At 36.7% G+C, this 17,467-nt stretch overlaps 1 protein-coding gene across 2 annotated transcripts; it reads left to right on the top strand.

Moving 5' to 3' along the window:
• Positions 1-717: 717 nt before the first annotated feature.
• Positions 718-5,534, top strand: zfand2a (zinc finger, AN1-type domain 2A). 2 transcript variants are annotated; one of them, XM_014968173.2, is made up of 10 exons: positions 718-913; positions 1,486-1,581; positions 1,862-1,956; positions 2,497-2,628; positions 2,729-2,880; positions 2,988-3,116; positions 3,222-3,297; positions 3,384-3,460; positions 4,892-4,976; positions 5,213-5,534. In XM_014968173.2, the coding sequence occupies exons 2-10, from the start codon at positions 1,527-1,529 to the stop codon at positions 5,249-5,251; spliced, it is 840 nt and encodes a 279-aa protein (XP_014823659.2). In that variant the 5' UTR covers positions 718-913; positions 1,486-1,526; the 3' UTR covers positions 5,252-5,534. The 2 variants fall into 2 exon arrangements, with proteins under 2 accessions (XP_014823659.2, XP_014823660.2); XM_014968174.2 differs by having other exon boundaries at positions 4,892-5,020.
• Positions 5,535-17,467: the final 11,933 nt, after the last annotated feature.

The raw sequence follows: 17,467 nt of genomic DNA, 5'->3' as shown, positions 1-17,467 counted from the left end.
ATGATTATTATTTCTGTTATATTTGCCATTATTGTATGTTATTTTATTCTCTGACATGTTACAGTCTATCCAGTAATGTTGAACTCATTTTATGTGTAACTAAATATTAACTCAAACATTTTAAAAAGGAAACACGCAATTTTAGCACTGTCATGACTACTTGCTCTTATTTTAAAATTGTTTCAACTTACCATCTGAATTTTCTTCTTGAATCTACTGTGCTGAAGTGTTAACCGAGTACGTCTCTTCATCTATTCATCCATGTTATCCTGTTTACTTAAAAAAAATGAATATTTTACTCATTTGTTCGTGTTTAGGCAACATTCATCTTTAATATGTCAACATTATATTTCCTTAGTTCTTGTTTAAATGTTTCTCTATACGTCCATGCCACACTTACCAATGCCCACCGATTGTAAAGTTTTATTTAACCTCTGAATGTTGTTGCTCGTTGTGATAGCTGTTTTTATAGACTTTCTTTTCCACTTTCTTCAGCAGTATTTGGAACAAGTGACAAGCTTTAGTCCCCTCCTCTAGAAAAAACGCTTCCAGTCAGATTTTACTTTTCTCAATAGGAGATTCTATTTCAGATTTACTAAACACAATTTCCATAATTTTACTTGAACAATCTGGGTCATTCTAGAGTTTTCTTGAAATTTCTACGACCGCCTTAAAAACCACGCCTTCCATTACGACGTAGCGAGTATGACATCAGCGGCGTCTTGACGTAAGTGGACAGTGCGTGACACAGCTAAACAGACGAGGAGCTTCACAAACAAGGCAGCGGACGTCAGGAGCTCTGTAACTAAACTACAGACTAAAACACTTTGGGGAAAAATATAGTTATATTGGCTGGAAGAATACAGTGATTTTCTTTTTACAAAACCAAAGACCGGGAAGAAAACCGCGACTGGTGAGTAAACCTGAACAAAAAGCTGAGGTTAGCTGATTATCTTGCTAGCGTAGCAAAGAAGCCAGCCGTGAGAATACATTCTAACCATAAATATTCAAGATTTATTTTTAGTATTTTGTTATTGACATTTATGGAGAAGCATACTGTGTGGTGTTGGTGTTTCTTTCGAGTTAGCAAGAAATATGTGTTATTGCTCACTTTGAAGAAATTAAGTAGTTGCTTAATTTCTATATATTGTTACTGTAATTCATACATGTTACATTGTGAACATGTATTACTTATCGCAAAAAATCTCTCTCATTTTGAAGTTCTTGTGTTCTGTTTGTCTAACACAATAGTGGATAACTTGAGCTATTAGTTACGTAATCGATCATCTGTGAGTCTGATCGAAGTTAGCTTAGCCGCTTGCTCATAATTTAGCAAACTCATTGTTGGTCTGCAGACTGATAATCATGTGACTCATGACTATCCTCAAAGTCTCATTGTTATTACAATGGAGACTAGTTCTAAGAACTGCTAGCTTCTCATCCATTTAAGTTTTATTTTTATTTATTTATTTCTGTCTTTCTCAGAATAAAAACCTGTCATTTTCGTCAGAAGACCCATTTAAAAAATGGAGTTTCCAGATTTGGGAGAGCACTGCTCTGAGAAGACCTGCAAGCGTTTAGGTGAGCAAAGTTTCAAATAAAAAACAGCATTATCATTTTTGTTGGTACTGTTGTTTGTCTTGAAAGATAATCAACATTAATCAACAATCTGATGTATAATGATGGCGCTTGACACAATGTAATGTTTCAGTTCTTGACTGTATGTTGTATGACTTTGCGTTTTTGTGTTTTTATGATGTAAAGCACTTTGAAATGCCTTGTTGCTGAATGATGCTATACAAATAAAATGTGATTGATTGATAAGCTTGTTCCCTCATAAAATACTGCTTGTTGATTGCAGATTTTCTTCCAATGAGATGTGATGCCTGTCAGGAGATTTTCTGCAAGGATCACATCACCTATGCAAATCACAAATGCACATCATCCTACAAAAAGGTGAGTTGATAGAACCTAATAAAATATGAACTCATGTTTAGGCCTGATTTTTATCCTCTTCAATAAAAACTTTATTTAAATAAATGACTTGGCGTAATCATCTTTTAATTAATAAATCCAATTACTACAAAATGTTTCTGGACAAACAATTACACCATGGGTTTTACTTTTATTAGATTACTTTTGAATTACATTTATGTCTATTTGATCTTGTCATACGTTGTTCCATTTACTTTAATGTGACCTAGGTCACACAGTGTTGTCTAAATCATGTTCACCTAAGCTTTGTTGTTCTTGTGAAGTCACTAATGTATTCCACACACGTTAAACTGTGACAACAACTACCCATAAAAACAACTCTTGTGGATTAGTAGCAGTGTTGCTTGGGGAATCAATCAGAATCTGTAGATTTTACAGGCATTGGTTTTTAAAATGAATTGGTTGAATTGGAATGTTTTTAGATCTATATTCTTTTAAAAGATATAACATTTCCTAGTTTGCTCCTTCGTTTGCTAAATACTGTTGTGTATTTTCTTGTAGGATGTCCAGGTTCCAGTTTGCCCGCTGTGTAATACTCCCATTCCCATCAAAAGAGGCGAGATGCCCGACATTAAAGTGGGAGAGCACATTGACCGGGACTGCAAATCAGACCCTGCGCAAAGAAAGAGAAAGGTTTAAATAATGCAGAATTCCTCCTAACCATGTGGCACAATGTCATCAAAAACAGTGATAACAAGTGTTTTTTTTGTTTTTTGTTTTTTTATTTTTTCAGATCTTCACAAATAAATGTTCTAAAGGTGGCTGTAAACAAAAGGAAATGATACGAGTCACCTGCGACCAGTGTCATTTAAATTATTGTCTCAAACATCGACACCCACTAGACCACGACTGTAAGACTGATGGGAAGCCTCTTTCCAAACCTGGGTGTGTACAGTTGTCCTAAGGATTTTGAAACTGCTTTCCTTTCTTTTTTTTTTTCTGAATTATCACATTGAACTGGTGATTTAAGTTTTTTTTTTTTTTTTCCATAGACATGCTGCTGTAATGAGGTCCCAAGGTGCTTCCCCTTCGTCTGCCTCTGGTTCTCGTTCATCTGCTTCAGGAAATCCTCGGCCTGTTTCTAATGGTGTTACTGTAAACAACAGAGCTTACGGCTCAGGGTGAGTGTTGCTTCCCCGCATTTGCTCAGTAATGGACATATTGAATATTTATACTTTTAAAAACAGACTTAATTTAACACATTGTATTCCTGCTTTCCCCCCCAGCTCTGCCCTGCGGATTCCTACATCCGTTTCAGCACAGAATGTAATTCCCCCCTCGGCATCCTTTCAGGCCGGCTTGGTATGAATACAACTTTGATGAAATCAAGTAACCACCAGTATATTGAAAGTGAACTCAAGCATTCTGCTTCTACCTTGTCACTTCAGACAGAGGAGCAGGCTTTACAAAGAGCGCTGGAGATGTCTTTGGCTGATTCGAGGCCAGCTGTTCAAGCAACCCCCAGGTGAGCTACGTTAACAAAGTGCCTCTGATTTTCCCTAACTTCCTCTTCATTTAGCTGCTTATTAAGTAGATCAGTAATGTGTGTATATAATATGGATGAAATGGGGACTTGCAGTTGTTTCTCAGTGACAAGGCATGATGGTTGGCATATATGGCAAGCCGTTTCTGCGTTTAATTTTCAGGATTGCTGCTTAGATCCTCATCGTCCCTGTTTAGCTGCGATCTGAACTTTTTCTTTATATGCTGAAAAAGTCTTTTCACAAATGCATGCAGAATCCTTTTATAACTGGGCATTATTTTTTTTAGCTAAAACCCAGATCTCTGGTTAGATGCTGTTTTTACTGTTCAGGTGCTTTACAGTCTCCCAGGTCATTTATGGTTGATTTTTTTATTTTTATTTTTCCCCTTTGTTGCTGTGAATGATGAGCATATCCAGTAATATTGTTCCGAAGCTTATTAAAACGTTCCAAAAGGACTTAAAGGTGTTTTAAGAATCTACATGGATTTATAAACATTCACTTATTCAGCTTCCATCTTTTGCTTGGTTCTGATAGTTATTGAGCGACGTTTAATGCTGACAAAAATGCCACTCGGTATTGGTTGGGCCTGTGAGGTGTTCAAAGCTGTGGAGATAGTTTTGTAATCTGACCCTGTCCTGTGTGGTGTGACCTTTGGACTTTACGGTGTTCTTTGTTTGCTAATGTTCTCTAACAAACCGTTCAAGCCTCCATAGCACAGCTGGTTTTATGTGTAGATAAAATTTTACACAGGTGAACTACTATTTATCTTTGTGACTTCTGAAGGCCACTAATTCTCTGGAATTTACACGGAGCATGCCACACTTTTCAGGTTTTATCTGTAAATAAACTTTGAAAACAACGTTTCCTTCCCCTTCCACTTTATGTTTGTTTCTTTGGTTTCGTCTGTTGCATAGGATTGATGATAAAAATAAACTGAGTTATTTGAAAGGTGACAAAATGCAAAACACTGTATGAAGAGATATGAGTAATCTTTCAAACTGTTCAAACTTGAAATAGTTTTTCTAACTTAGTTGGTGTCCAGAAACCGACTTGGCTCTGTTTCAGGTCTGAATTAAAGTCATGATGTACTGCATTGCTAATAGTGGATCAGAAACGGCACATTTTTCTTGGAGCGTTCACCAAATGCAAAGGAGAAAACAAACAACAAGGTTTTGTTTTGGGAAGGTTCACCAACAAACAAAGAAACCTGAAAAACAGCCATTGCAGCGCTCCCTGCTTACAGATTTAAACCATCACAAAGGTGTGGCTCTTCAGTGTTTGTCGAACAAAACAGGCTGATGGGATTATTTCAGTAATTTTAATGAGGTTGCGCTTGAATCAAACACAAGGATCCACCGTTATGCATGTCGTCCGCTCTGTGGGGTTTTTCACTCGGGATGTTTTCCTCTCAGCCCTCAGGAGCAGGAGGACCTGGCTCTGGCTCAGGCTCTGGCCGCCAGCGAAGAAGAATACAGACGCCAACAACAGAGACAACAGGTACCCGGAATTTAGGCACCAGTAGCATGCTTACGGGAACACATGTAGGTACACGGTTGCCATGGAAACACCCATCCTCTTCTGAACTTTTGTGTTTGTTTTTGTTCTTAGCAGCAGATGAAAGGCTAATTTACATCAAATTTCTAATAGGTTTTTGGAAATGTGTGGATGAAAGTTCTTTGTTTCTAACTAGGCTTTTTTTTTTTTTTTTTTTTTTCTTTCTCCTTTCTGTTTAGGGAAGAGAGACCAAACAGTCCACCTGCTGCCTTTCTTAGCCTTGGAGCCCCGTTTATGCTTCAAGCTGTGCTAATTGTTTGCTAGATAATGTACTTCTCGGATGTCAGTACCCAGAATGATTGATTGTTCTATGAAGAATTGCTCTTGAAAGTTGCTGCAATCTTGCCACCTTCCACGTATAAGCACATACACTTTTCAGCAGGATCTGTCATTTTTATTGAATTAGTTGCTCCTGTAAATATTTTATATGCTAATCATGATGACTCTATTATAATGCCTCATATAGATGTTGGATAAATTAAAGGTGCACTTAAATTTTAACTTTGTCCTTTTGAGTGTGATTTAATGCAAGTCTTGCCGCTAAGGCTGATCAGGAAGTCCATCAGAGGAGTGAGGTGGAATAAATTTGCCCACGCTTTTAGTGGGAAATGCAAGTGTGTGAGGATGTTTTCTGGCACAGCCTGTTTGTGTGTGACACATTTGTTGTGTTGACCTGGAATATTCATGATCGCATTTCCTAAATTTATCTGTTTGGGCTTTTTGCTTTCTATCTTTAATTAGAAAATGGTTGATTCAAGTCAGATGTAAACAAGATAAAAGCATGGGTAATACAAGAGATAAATGGAACTGGGAATGATTAATTCCACTGTTGATGACAATTAAATCAACAGGTTTTTTTTTTTTTGTTAACTGCATTAGAGTTGCATTAGAGTGCATCAGTACGAGTGATGTTGAACCTCTGATTTTGCTGTGAAATATAGCATAACAAATCAACTAAATTTAATTGTGATCATCAGGTTTTAACTTCCAATTGTCTTCTGCTTCTCAGACTGAAATGATCAGAATGTCAATTTATTCAAAACATTCGAGAGAAATGTTTCACTGATTCACTCTGCTTTTTAGATCACGATAATAATTCAGCATAGACATTTGGAGAGACAGGGTTTAACTGAAAAAAGATTAGTCATTGCTGGTAACGTCACTGTGGAGAAAGTATTTGCCCCTTTACAAATCTCTTCTGGTTTTGCTTTCTTTACCTTGCTTCATCTCTTCAAATACAGTTTAATACTAGATGGCAAAGATCAACTGGGGATATACTAAATAGCAGTCATTTAATAATTTCTTAAGGGAAAAAGACATCACTACCTCTTGGCATTTATAAAAATACATCCCTTAAACTAATAGATCATGATTGTGAATAAACTAATTAGCAGTTTTACACATTTAGTTTTTTTTAAAAGCTGAGTTCAGTTTCACTCTCCTCGGGTAAGCCTGATTTCTGCCAGATGGGCATAATCAAAAAATGACTTAAGTAGGACCCGTCTTAACTCAAAGTAGTCAAAGATCTTTAAAATCAAACTGAATTAGCTAAATTGACAAATGATCCAAAAAGTCTCAAAACCCAGAAAATCATCTAAAGCGTTGCAGACCTCAGTTACTTCTATTAAAATGACATATAGACATAGAAAGTTGTGTGCAAATTCCAGTATGCAAGAGACTAAAATAAAATGTATACATGCTAATAACATAATTACAAAGCAATACATTTTAAGCAAAATAAACTTTTCTGAATACTTGTTTTTCTAATATATAAATGCTCACATTAGGTATTGTGCCTGGTGTGTTGTTTTTTTTTTTGGTTAAAATATGTTTGTTCATGCAGTGAATTTACTGAAGAAAGAGTAGCGATACTTAATATCACTCAAGTGAGTATAAAGTATGGTGTAGAAAAATTACTTCTGAGAGATTTTTTTCCCCAAAAAAAGTTATTCAAATTAAGCAGAATAAATGTAACTAGTTACTACTCACCTCAGAAGCAGAGAGAAGTATGCCCCCCCCCTTCATTGGATTTCTTCTTTATTATTATCGAACCTCACATTACTGCAGTCTTTTAACGAAGGTTTGATGTCATTTCCGTGACCTCCTGGATGAGACGTTGATAAACTCTTGGAGTAATTCTTTTAGGTCAACCTCTCGGGTTCGTGACAGTTTGTTCCCTGTGACTCGCTGCGCTGTCACAGCTGGCCGGAGAAACCAAAAGTCTTACAGATGCCATTTAACCCTTTTCAAAACTGATGAATGGCATTTCTTTTTCACTATCATTTCTTGAATTTCTTTCAGTTGTGCATAATATGATTCTTCTTTTTTTTTTATTAGATCCTAGGGTCTGCCTAGTGATATTAAGCCAAAACAGGACATAATTAGAGTCAAGCCTTGTTTTTTTTATTGTTAATCCATGAATACTGTTTTTTTGTTTGCTTTTTACCTATCGCTTTTTTCTCCTAAATAATTTCTTGGACGGCTATGTTTTCTTGAGTAAAATATGTTGATGTAGTGCATCACTTGAGCACAATTTCGGAGCGCTCCACCCACCTCTGGTCAGTTTTATGTAGGCAAAATTTATTTACACTATAAACAGCAGGGGGCAGTAAGGCACCAATAATGGTTCCCATTTACTTCCATATCCACATCAGAGTAAATTAGCACTCCGCAAAAATTTCTTCTTACACACATCACTGTAATTAAAATCTCAAATCTTTTTATCCAATATTTTTTGCCCTCTCTGCCATTGTGTATGAATATACAAAAATCCACCTACGTAGTTGCTTAATATGAGTAACCTTTAAAGTAGTTAAAGAGCACAGCTGAAAAATATCGTGGTGACACTTACTGTCCAAATCCATTTGCATAATGGTAATTAAAAGGCACAGTTTGGAGGCAAGCAGCTCTTTAGCCATGCCCTTTGACCTGGAGCAGCTTGCAAGTGTCACAAAAGTCTAATTACCATCATCTGATGCCACTGATGTGGTTACGTGAGTCATCGTTTTGCAGGTATACTGTAATGAAGTGCAGCGCTGCGATTGTAGAGTGGATTCATTTTCATGCAAATTGTATTCTTCCGTTTTGCCATCACAGCATGCTTTATTATTGTATTCAGATATGCAGTTATGCACTAGAAAACCTGATCAGTTCCAGCGTCCTACTGCATTCATTTACATATTAATGATTGTCTCAAGCAAGCTTTTAAGTAAATGCAAATTTAGTTACTTTGTTGTACAATGCTGAGACATATAGTCAGAAGTCAAAGCATTTGGAATTGTTTTACCCTGCTGATCACATAAATCAGATTTAACGTCCTCTGTGATAAAGCGCACACATTACATGAATTTCAAATTAATAATCAGATGGTTGGATAACACCCACAGACATAAATGTTTTCTGCTTCAGTCTTTGTTTAATCTTTGTGAAATCGGGTTTTTATAATAATAAAATGAAATAGAATTTGACTTTCCATGAATGCAAAAAGAAGTTTCTGTTGAATCTGGAAATATTATGGTATTGGGTAATCAAACTGATAGCAAATGGATCAAACAGAAAGCTATTTTGTTTTAAAGACTCAACAGTATGTGAGAACAGAGCTTTCTTGCAGTTTTCAAATGTGGTTTTTTTCCTATGAAATGTCAGAGTAGAACTCCACAAGAAAGTTCTTGCAGAAGCAAAATTAAACCAAAGTTTTGTCTGCAGTTTTTGCCAAAATAAATTCTCTTTCCCATTGTTCTAAAGGTCACTCCGTGGGTGAAGAAAACATTTAAACTCTTGACAGCTTTTGCGGTGGAAAATTCTCGCCTCTGCTACCTCGATCCTGTCTCCGCAGATTATAGTCGATTTTTAAGTCTAGATGGAGTGTCTGAACACACCTGGTTCCTGTGACACAATACTCTTCATTCAGAGAGCTAAACAACTCCATTGTTGAATGTGAACATGATCTCCGTGGTTGTTGATATCGGGGCAGGGGGTTTTCAAGGCTTTCTGGCTAACAGCTGCAAGCATTTTCTGTGTGGAAAAGTATGCAGCCCTGCTTTCATCTAAAAAAATGCAGTGGAATATAATACTGAGGTGTTGACATTTGTGCCATTTGTAAAGGTCACTGATGAACAAAATGTGGAGATTCAAAGAAATAGTGTGACACACTAATGCACAAGTTCAACATAGAAGAGTTGCAAAATAACATAAAGCACAAACATGTGCTGAGTTTTAATAAACAAATGTGCTGTCCTCTCACACCGAGAAATACAACAAAGAGACGAGATGCACCGAAAAAGTACAAAAACATATTTTGCCAGTGTTGACACCGACATGTAGTTCTGCATGCCAACAAAAGTGTCATTTTATTTTATGTAAGTCTTACCCCATTTCATTTGAGAACGTTCTTTCGCTTAGGTTAGCTTTATTTTTTTCCATTTTTTACAAACAAAATGAATATTATTTTAACAGGACTAAACACATTCTATTGGATAGATCTGAGAGTAAAATACATTGCTATTCAGATCTACCCCATGTATTTAAAAGTCATTTAGGCTCAGGTGCTCAAGGAGAATTGATCAAAATGTGTAGACAAGAGTGAACGCATCAGTTGCTTTTTATATGTAAAGTGCCGTATAAGTCAGATGTCATTTATTGCTTAGAGAGGTTTCAGCATGCAGCCATGTATGTAACTGCTCTCTTAAGTTGTCGTTTACATGCCTAAGACCCCTTCTAAGATATGAATACGAGAACTGTTGTGAATCCTTTTAAGAGCCCACGACTGGACTTCTTTGGGGTCACTCAGAGTTGAGGGAGCCAGTATATTGCTCTGTGCTTCAGCATTAATAAGTGGCTATCCCACTCTAATAGCAGCCCTTGGTTCAGATCAAGCCTTGAGCATTACGGGCATGCAGAAGGCAGGCTAAGAGCCTCAAAGTCATTTTCAATCTTCAGCTTTCACAAGGAAATCATAAGGCTTATTGGCTGGATCTGTGTTGGATTTGTCTTTCATTATGTTGGCATACTCCTTGCAGAGATATGAGTTCACTGGGAGTCATGTGATCCAATCCAACATCTACAGGACAAATTCTGATAAAATGTGAAGGCTGATGTGCAAACTAAACTCCGAATATAAATTATTTTACCCAGTTGCTATGTTGTTTTGGTGGTGAATAAGTTTTTTTTTTTTTTTTTTTGAAAGTTGAGAAAATTAGACATACAAAAACTGGAAATTTGAACAAATTCTACACTAAATGGCAGCCATTTATTAAGTTTGTTGCTTCAATGTAGACACGTCTGCACACCCAGACTTGCTCTTTCTTTTTTTATTTCTTTTTGTTGGATGTGTACATATGCATGCATATGTTTGTGAATGTATATGTGTGTAAGTCTATATATGCATGTGTTTCTTCACTATTAATTTTCTTTCACTATGTCTTACTATTATAGGTGTTCTGCATGTGCTCTTTGTTCCTAAAAACGTGCATCTTAAAGTCAATGGAGTAAGCAATTTGTTTAAGCTCAACAATTTTGCACCCTGGAATATGTTGACACCTTTGTTCCATGTGCAAAAATATCATTAAAAATATGAATCAAAAGGGGAAAAAAAAAAGATTTGTTTTGATCAGAGCAGCTCGTTCTCCACGCTTGCTCTGTTTTACAGGCTAGTAGCAAATTACAGGAAATGTTTTCTTCCTGCCATCTTTCCAGGAAGATCAGATCTGCTAAATGCAATATTAATGGTTGGACTGAGCAGTAGATCTCGAGCTCCTCCAGAGTTAATATGAGCATGTTGGCTGCATCTCTGATTAATACTCTTTTTGGCAGGCCTGTTAGATTGAGTGGAGCTCTTTGCCTCTCAGTTCCTTCCTTTTTCGCGTCGTAGAATGACCAATGAGATAATTAAAGTGTAAGATATTTTGTTACAACCTGACCCTCCTTTGAACTTCTTCGCAACTTTATCTGTGAGATGTCTGGTGTGTTCCCTGGATGTAATGAGGCTGTTTGTTTCCCAGTGTATTCAAACAGGCTTTCGCAGAACAGCGGTAATTATGCTGAAATACACACAGGTGGACTCTATTTATTAATTACGTGACTTCTGAAGGCACTAGATTTTATTTTTGATTATCCGACCAAACACTTTCCGGATGTCAACTCGTTCAGCGCTTTGGAAAATGTGTAATTTTGCAGGAAGTGCAATTATTTATTTATTTTTTTTTTTTTACATGGGAGCTGACAACTATGATCAGCTAAGCTGTAAATTGCTGTCTTTGCTGTTGGAGCAACTGGAGATGCAGGGCCTGGAAGTTGAAGAGGAAAAAGCTCAGAGCTCTAACGTGACTGCAATTTCCTAGTATGACCAGTTGCACTTCACGGCTCAGCAGGAACTCAGCAGGGTGGTTCAAAATAGGCCCATGGCGAGTTGGTCCTTGTGGAAAAGTTTGTAAGAAAGCAGGCGATTACAGCTGTGCGCATTCTTTTTCTATTTATATATAAAAACTATTGATTTAGATCAAAATTCTGTCTCCATGCATTTTAAGAAGCAGTATAGGATTCACTGCTAAGGCTGTATATACACTGTTGTGGCAAATTAATAAACTACAAAGCTCCGTGGAGGATTTTGGTTCGGTCGACCAGCTGGAGAGCAGACTGTGAATGTTGAGTGACTAATTTGCTAATTTATTAAAAATCAGATGCTCAGCTTGTTTACTAGTAGCACCACCAATGATACAAGACCAAAAGCGTACGACAGCTCACTCAACTTTCCCCATTCACCGCTACAAACTACAACTTGGAGCTTTTCGCAGGACAAAGATTCCTCCTAATTTTATATTAATTGAAAGCATCAATTATCTACAGCAAGTATTTCATTGTAAACTAAGGCTTAAAGTACAGTCAGTGTGCAATGCTGGAGCTTTTGTTGCTTAGACTCCCACAACAAAGTGTCATTTACTGTCATGCATGAAAACTTGAGCAGAAAACAACATTAATTACAGCCATAAAGCACTGAGAGCTGTAGACTCGGTAAGTATAGTGAAGCTCAGCGTGACAAGTATACTTGACATTCATTCAGATATCAAAGTGGAACAAACCAGACAGAGAAACACTGCCTGTTATTATTTCCCCCCCCATAATTCTAGCTGCTTTGCCATTGAACACATGAGCAGTGCTCAGTCATAATAAGGTAGGAACACGTGACAGAGTGAGAGCGTTGTACACATCATTATGCATTAAGCACACATGCCTAGGTAGTGGTCCAACAAGTGATGTTTGAATGTCATTTGTTTCAACTGACTGATTAAAAAACTGAAGTCTGACTGAATCAGGAAGTGAGGATGTGAGTAAAACAAGAAAAAACATTTGATTGCTTTATTGTTGGCACATTACAGATGTTGTCTGGAAACCCCCCCACGCCTCCCCACCCCCCCCCAAAAAAAAAAACAAAAAAAAAAAACTAAGTTAGTGCATGTTTTGACAATTACAGTCAGAAAGCAAACCGAAAATCACTTTTCCAAGAGCTCCTTCTTTTTCATCACATGCTCAGATGATTGAGAAATAGTTCAGCATTCACAAGCTATGGCTGGGTTTCTGCTTCAGCTTCCATTAATTACTTCTCGTTCTGCGACTGTGCTGCTGCGTGTAATTATCGCTGCTTCTCATTTTCCAAGAGCCGCATGAATCTTTCAAAGAGCACAAGGACATGGAGACACTGTTCTCTGATCAATAAGAAACAAGTGCAAGTCACATGTAAGAAGCTTCAGTACTGTGAAACATTATTTCCCTCCTAGCAGATGTCACCTGGTTTTCCTTTTTTTTTTTTTTCCCACCATGCTCAGGTTTGGATAAAATAGATTTTAATGTCAGACAAGGGTAGCCTTAATAAATACAAGATGCAGTCTTGAAGTAATGATTTCATTCATTAAGGGACAAGGCTCTACAAACCAATCTAGCCAGGAGTTAAAAAGTAATTGCCCACAGAACCTAATAACTATGTTGCACTTGACAGCAGTGATGGTCTTATAGTGTTTGAAATAACTGGAAATTAGTGTTTTTCATTGTTGTGGAGGATTTGTACTTTGCTCTGCTTTGTAGAATTGCTTAAAATCCACAAAATATAACACATTTTGAAAAAAGGACCGTCTTTTTAAGGATATTTTTTTCATTTTTTTGAGTCATTCTGAGGCAATGTTACGGCTACTCTTCTGGTCATTGTCTGGATTCATTATCCATGTGCGCTTGAGCTTGAGTTAACAAAACACACAGCCAGACATTATTCTTCTGGAGTTGTTGTTCATCATGGCTTCCTGAATGACCTGAAATGTGCCAGTTCTTGAAGCAGCACCAAACTATCACAATAGCACCACAATGTTTGACAGTAGGTGGGTAGATTAGACAAGAATGGGTATCACTTTATTTGAAGGGGGGTGAATAAGACTGACATGACACTTTCATAAGCATGACATGACACATGTCATGAACATGAATAAGCCTGAATATTCATGAATATTTATGACTGTTGTCATAAAGCGTCATTCAGTAAATTATGACACTTTTAATACAAAGTTGACATTATTCAAAATGTCTTTGTTACGACAACTTGACATTAACCAATAAATCATTACTGTTTAAACTTTACCTTTAATAACATAAAGTTACCTAATTTTTAAAGTGCAATCAATAATACTTTTATAACAAATTTGTATCAGTAATGCTTTCTTAGTTAATGTCAAGTTGTCATAACAAAGACATTTTGAATAATGTCAACTTTGTATTAAAAGTGTCATAATTTACCGAATGAAGCTTTATGACAACAGTCATAAATATTCATGAGGCTTATTCATGTTCATGACAGGTGTTATGTCATGTTTATGACAGTGTCATGTCAGTCTTATTCACCCCCCTTCAAATAAAGTGTTACCCAAGAATGTAAGTAAAAGCTTGTCACTATAGCACATCTAAAAGTCACTAAGTACTTCACCGCAAAACCAATGTGGCAGCAACAAAGCTAAAAATATATACAAAAAAATGTCTTTTGGGAAGGTTCACCACTATCCTGTGTTTTTTGTTGTTGTTGTTGTTGATAATGCATCTCACTGCAACTTTGAAATGATTTTCTAACCCTTTCCAGACTGAAAAATGTCAGCAACCTTGTTTTTCAGTTGTTGTTTTCTTTTTTTCCGTCCACTGGACTGAATGTCTCTGTGCAAAAATGATTTATTTTACCAAAAAACATCATTTATGTTAGCAAGTCAGACAAATTCTTCACAAATGAATAGCTCAACCGTCATGTTACAGGGTAATAATATTTGGTTTCCAGCTACTGTCTGTCCTTCACGTTTTAGGTCTCCAGTGAATTCATGGATTAGTTGAACCCAGGGTGTGACATCCTGAGGTAACACTTGACTAAGAGTGTGCAGTGAAATAGAAGATTTCTCTCTGCAGCGGGGAATTGGTTGGGTAGGTGTAAAATGGCAACAAAAAAAAAAACTCAGTGTTTTAAGGTCACTGGAGAAGAGATAAAAGGACAAGTAATGCATGAATAACAGACAAAGCACTTTTTTTAGTGCCAGGCCAATATGCCCCTTCAGCTAAATCCTACATTTTTCTGTTGATTGTTTAAATAAAATATTTCTTCCTAGCCTATACTTAAATACCAGCACCACTAGTTTAAAGTTTTCTATTCTGCAAAATAGCTGCTCTTCTAATGGACTATGCAAGCACACGCTGTGAAACTGAGTCATTTTAGTGTCTTTGAATTTGGTATGTTTGCTGATGTCAAGTTGTTCTGAAAATTTCAGAAAGTGCTCACTCAGCTTCTGGGAATTTTCTTACAATGTCCAAGACTGCAGAAAGGAAAGTACACAGCAAGCAGCAGTTGCGTGGACATTTTTTTTTTTTTGAGGGTTTTGAAAATGTTTTTTTTTTTAAAGCTAATAATAATAATAATAATAATAATAATAATAAAGTATTGAGGCTGCATTTGCTGCCAAGGATGAATCAACAAAGTATTAAGGAACAAAATACTTATTCAAATGGGATTTCTTTGCTTTTCTTAAAAATGTAAATTTGAAAAACACTTCTCATTGTCTTAATGTGTGTAGAACTTGGTGGTAAGAGATTAGATTTAATACAATTTGGAATAAGTCTGTAATAAAAGCATGTAACACGATGAATAATTTTCAGATTCACTGTGTACCGTCTCTGAATGCACAACAGTTTGGACCTAAAGCAGCAGAAGAACAAAACGACTAAATTCTCAATGTAGTTGTAACATTTAGATAAGAAGTCAATTTTATATATAAAAGCATGAAGGCATCCCGACTTCATGCTTCATATTATAAGAACAGCTCAGGTTTGTGGTGGTGTGTGTGTACATTTTATACCACACTTTGGACCCCATTTTACTCGTTAAGCATAATTTTTAAGTATATCTGCTGGTCACGTTCCTACTAAAATTGGCTACTTACTGTCATTGTTTTCCTAATAACCAGTGGAAATACAGAAACAGCTCCTCTAACCTGGCACTGTAATTTATTTGTTTTTTAGACGTTTTGTGTAAAATGGTGTTTCTAAATTAATTTGATGCGTGCTTGTTTTTTACTGATAAATTATGTCAGTCGTCCTGGACTGCTGCTGAATCCTTTGTTCAGTTTGCCATCACTGTGCTGTTGTGTTGTGGCGGCGTGTGTGTGTGCGTGCATGCGTGCATATATGTGTGTGTGTGTGTGTGTGTGTGGGGGTGTGTGTGTGTGTGTGTGTGTGTGTGTGACTTCAACATAATTACACTGATCTGTATCACATAAAAGGGAATTTTAAACACAAACTGAATAGCTGAACAGCTTACAGCAGATGAAAGCTGTTCATATTTACCTCATTTTAAAATATGAGGTCAAATGTCTCTGTTATCACCACGTTAAGCAGTGAACTAAAGTTTCAGTGATGCACAAATATGATTCCAGATGTTTCACTTTCAGACATAAAGAAGCAAACGGCACTCCAGCAAATACACAAACTAAGACAAATTTGCTGTGCTGGATGTTAAGTGGAGACATGTCATCATCTGCATTAGTTTCTATGACAACAAGAGGATAATCAAAAACAGTGTGTAGCCTAGACCTGGACTGACCCACGGCGGAGCAGCGATTCTCTTCTAATTTCCTTCTGCAATCAAATTTCAGTTCCCTGCTGCAACACTTCTGATGAGCCAAGTAACCAGTTGGCTCTGGATTTCTGTTCCCACTTGACACCTTTTATGTCCCCAGTTGAAAAGCTCAGTGCAAAGATGTTTAATCAGCCTCCAGTGTTTGAACTTTGCGGATGGTTTTCTCTGCAGTCTTTTAAAATGCATTTTGCATATTTCTTCAATGTTGACTTTCAGAGCTTTTCCATCAGTTGAGAATAATGGAAAAGCTCTGAAAGGAAGAGTAATCCAACCTTGACTGATGGTAAAGCTACTCTGCATAGCAGGCGAGTAGTTTCAATATTATAATTTAATAGTAAATTATGAAATCTTGTTTCTTTGTACTGAACATGTAGGCAAAATAGGGCAAACATAAAAATATTATTTTAAAAATACTGTAATTTTTTTTTTGAACTCTTGGAACAAAGGTGAAAAATTTTGTTTTTGTTATATCGATTGATTTTTTTTTTTTTTAAGGACAAATGAATAAGGGATATGTTTTATGCGAGCCTTAAAAAACATCCCTAGTTCAGCCTCAAATGTTGTGACTTCATCTAGCTTCCAATATGGGAAGATTCCTTCCTAATACCATTCTGTTTGTGATGAGTGGTGCTTCGGATCTGTATATATGTTGCGAGTGAATAACATTGCCAAGTTGGGTGTGAAAGTTTCACCCGATGTGTGTCGCAGATATTTCAGTAAACCTATCAGTCAAATAAATATTTTTTTTAATTTCCGTCGTCACCGTGTTAAATTTAACTGAGACACCTCAGTCTGTCACAAAACAGTTTTCTTAAGTGAAACTGAGTCACGTTTTCATCAGGAGGCCAAGCCAATCAATCCTTGGAGACAATGCAGACAGAAACCTTTTATTTCACTAGCCCCGCTCACTGTGAGTTCCCGCTAATGTAAACACTCGAGGGATCATGAGCCGAGGTAGGAAGCTAAGTTTAAGCCTTCACCTTTGATGCACCTCTCATTTCCTCTGAGGACATTGCTGTGATTGATCCTGAGACAGGGACCAATAAAGCGAGGTCCAATGAAAGCCTCCCATGTAAACCATGTTCTCACCGTCTAATTGATTTCACAGTAAGATGTCAGTCCTAAATGCTTGTTGTTGCTCTGCAGCAGAACACTAATTAATGAGTGTTTGCTTGAAATGACAGAGATGCCAGTGTGTCATTTTTTTTGGGGGGGGGGGTTTGTTGCCTCTCAAAGATAATGATTCCATCAGTATTTTTATCACACTTTTATAATAGGAGCAATTTGA

This window comes from Poecilia mexicana, unplaced genomic scaffold (assembly GCF_051168715.1).
Source record: "Poecilia mexicana isolate PSO_F unplaced genomic scaffold, ASM5116871v1 scaffold_8, whole genome shotgun sequence".
NCBI lineage: Eukaryota > Metazoa > Chordata > Actinopteri > Cyprinodontiformes > Poeciliidae > Poecilia > Poecilia mexicana.
Note: the sequence above shows the minus strand (reverse complement) of the source record. Positions and strands in the feature narration are given on the sequence as shown.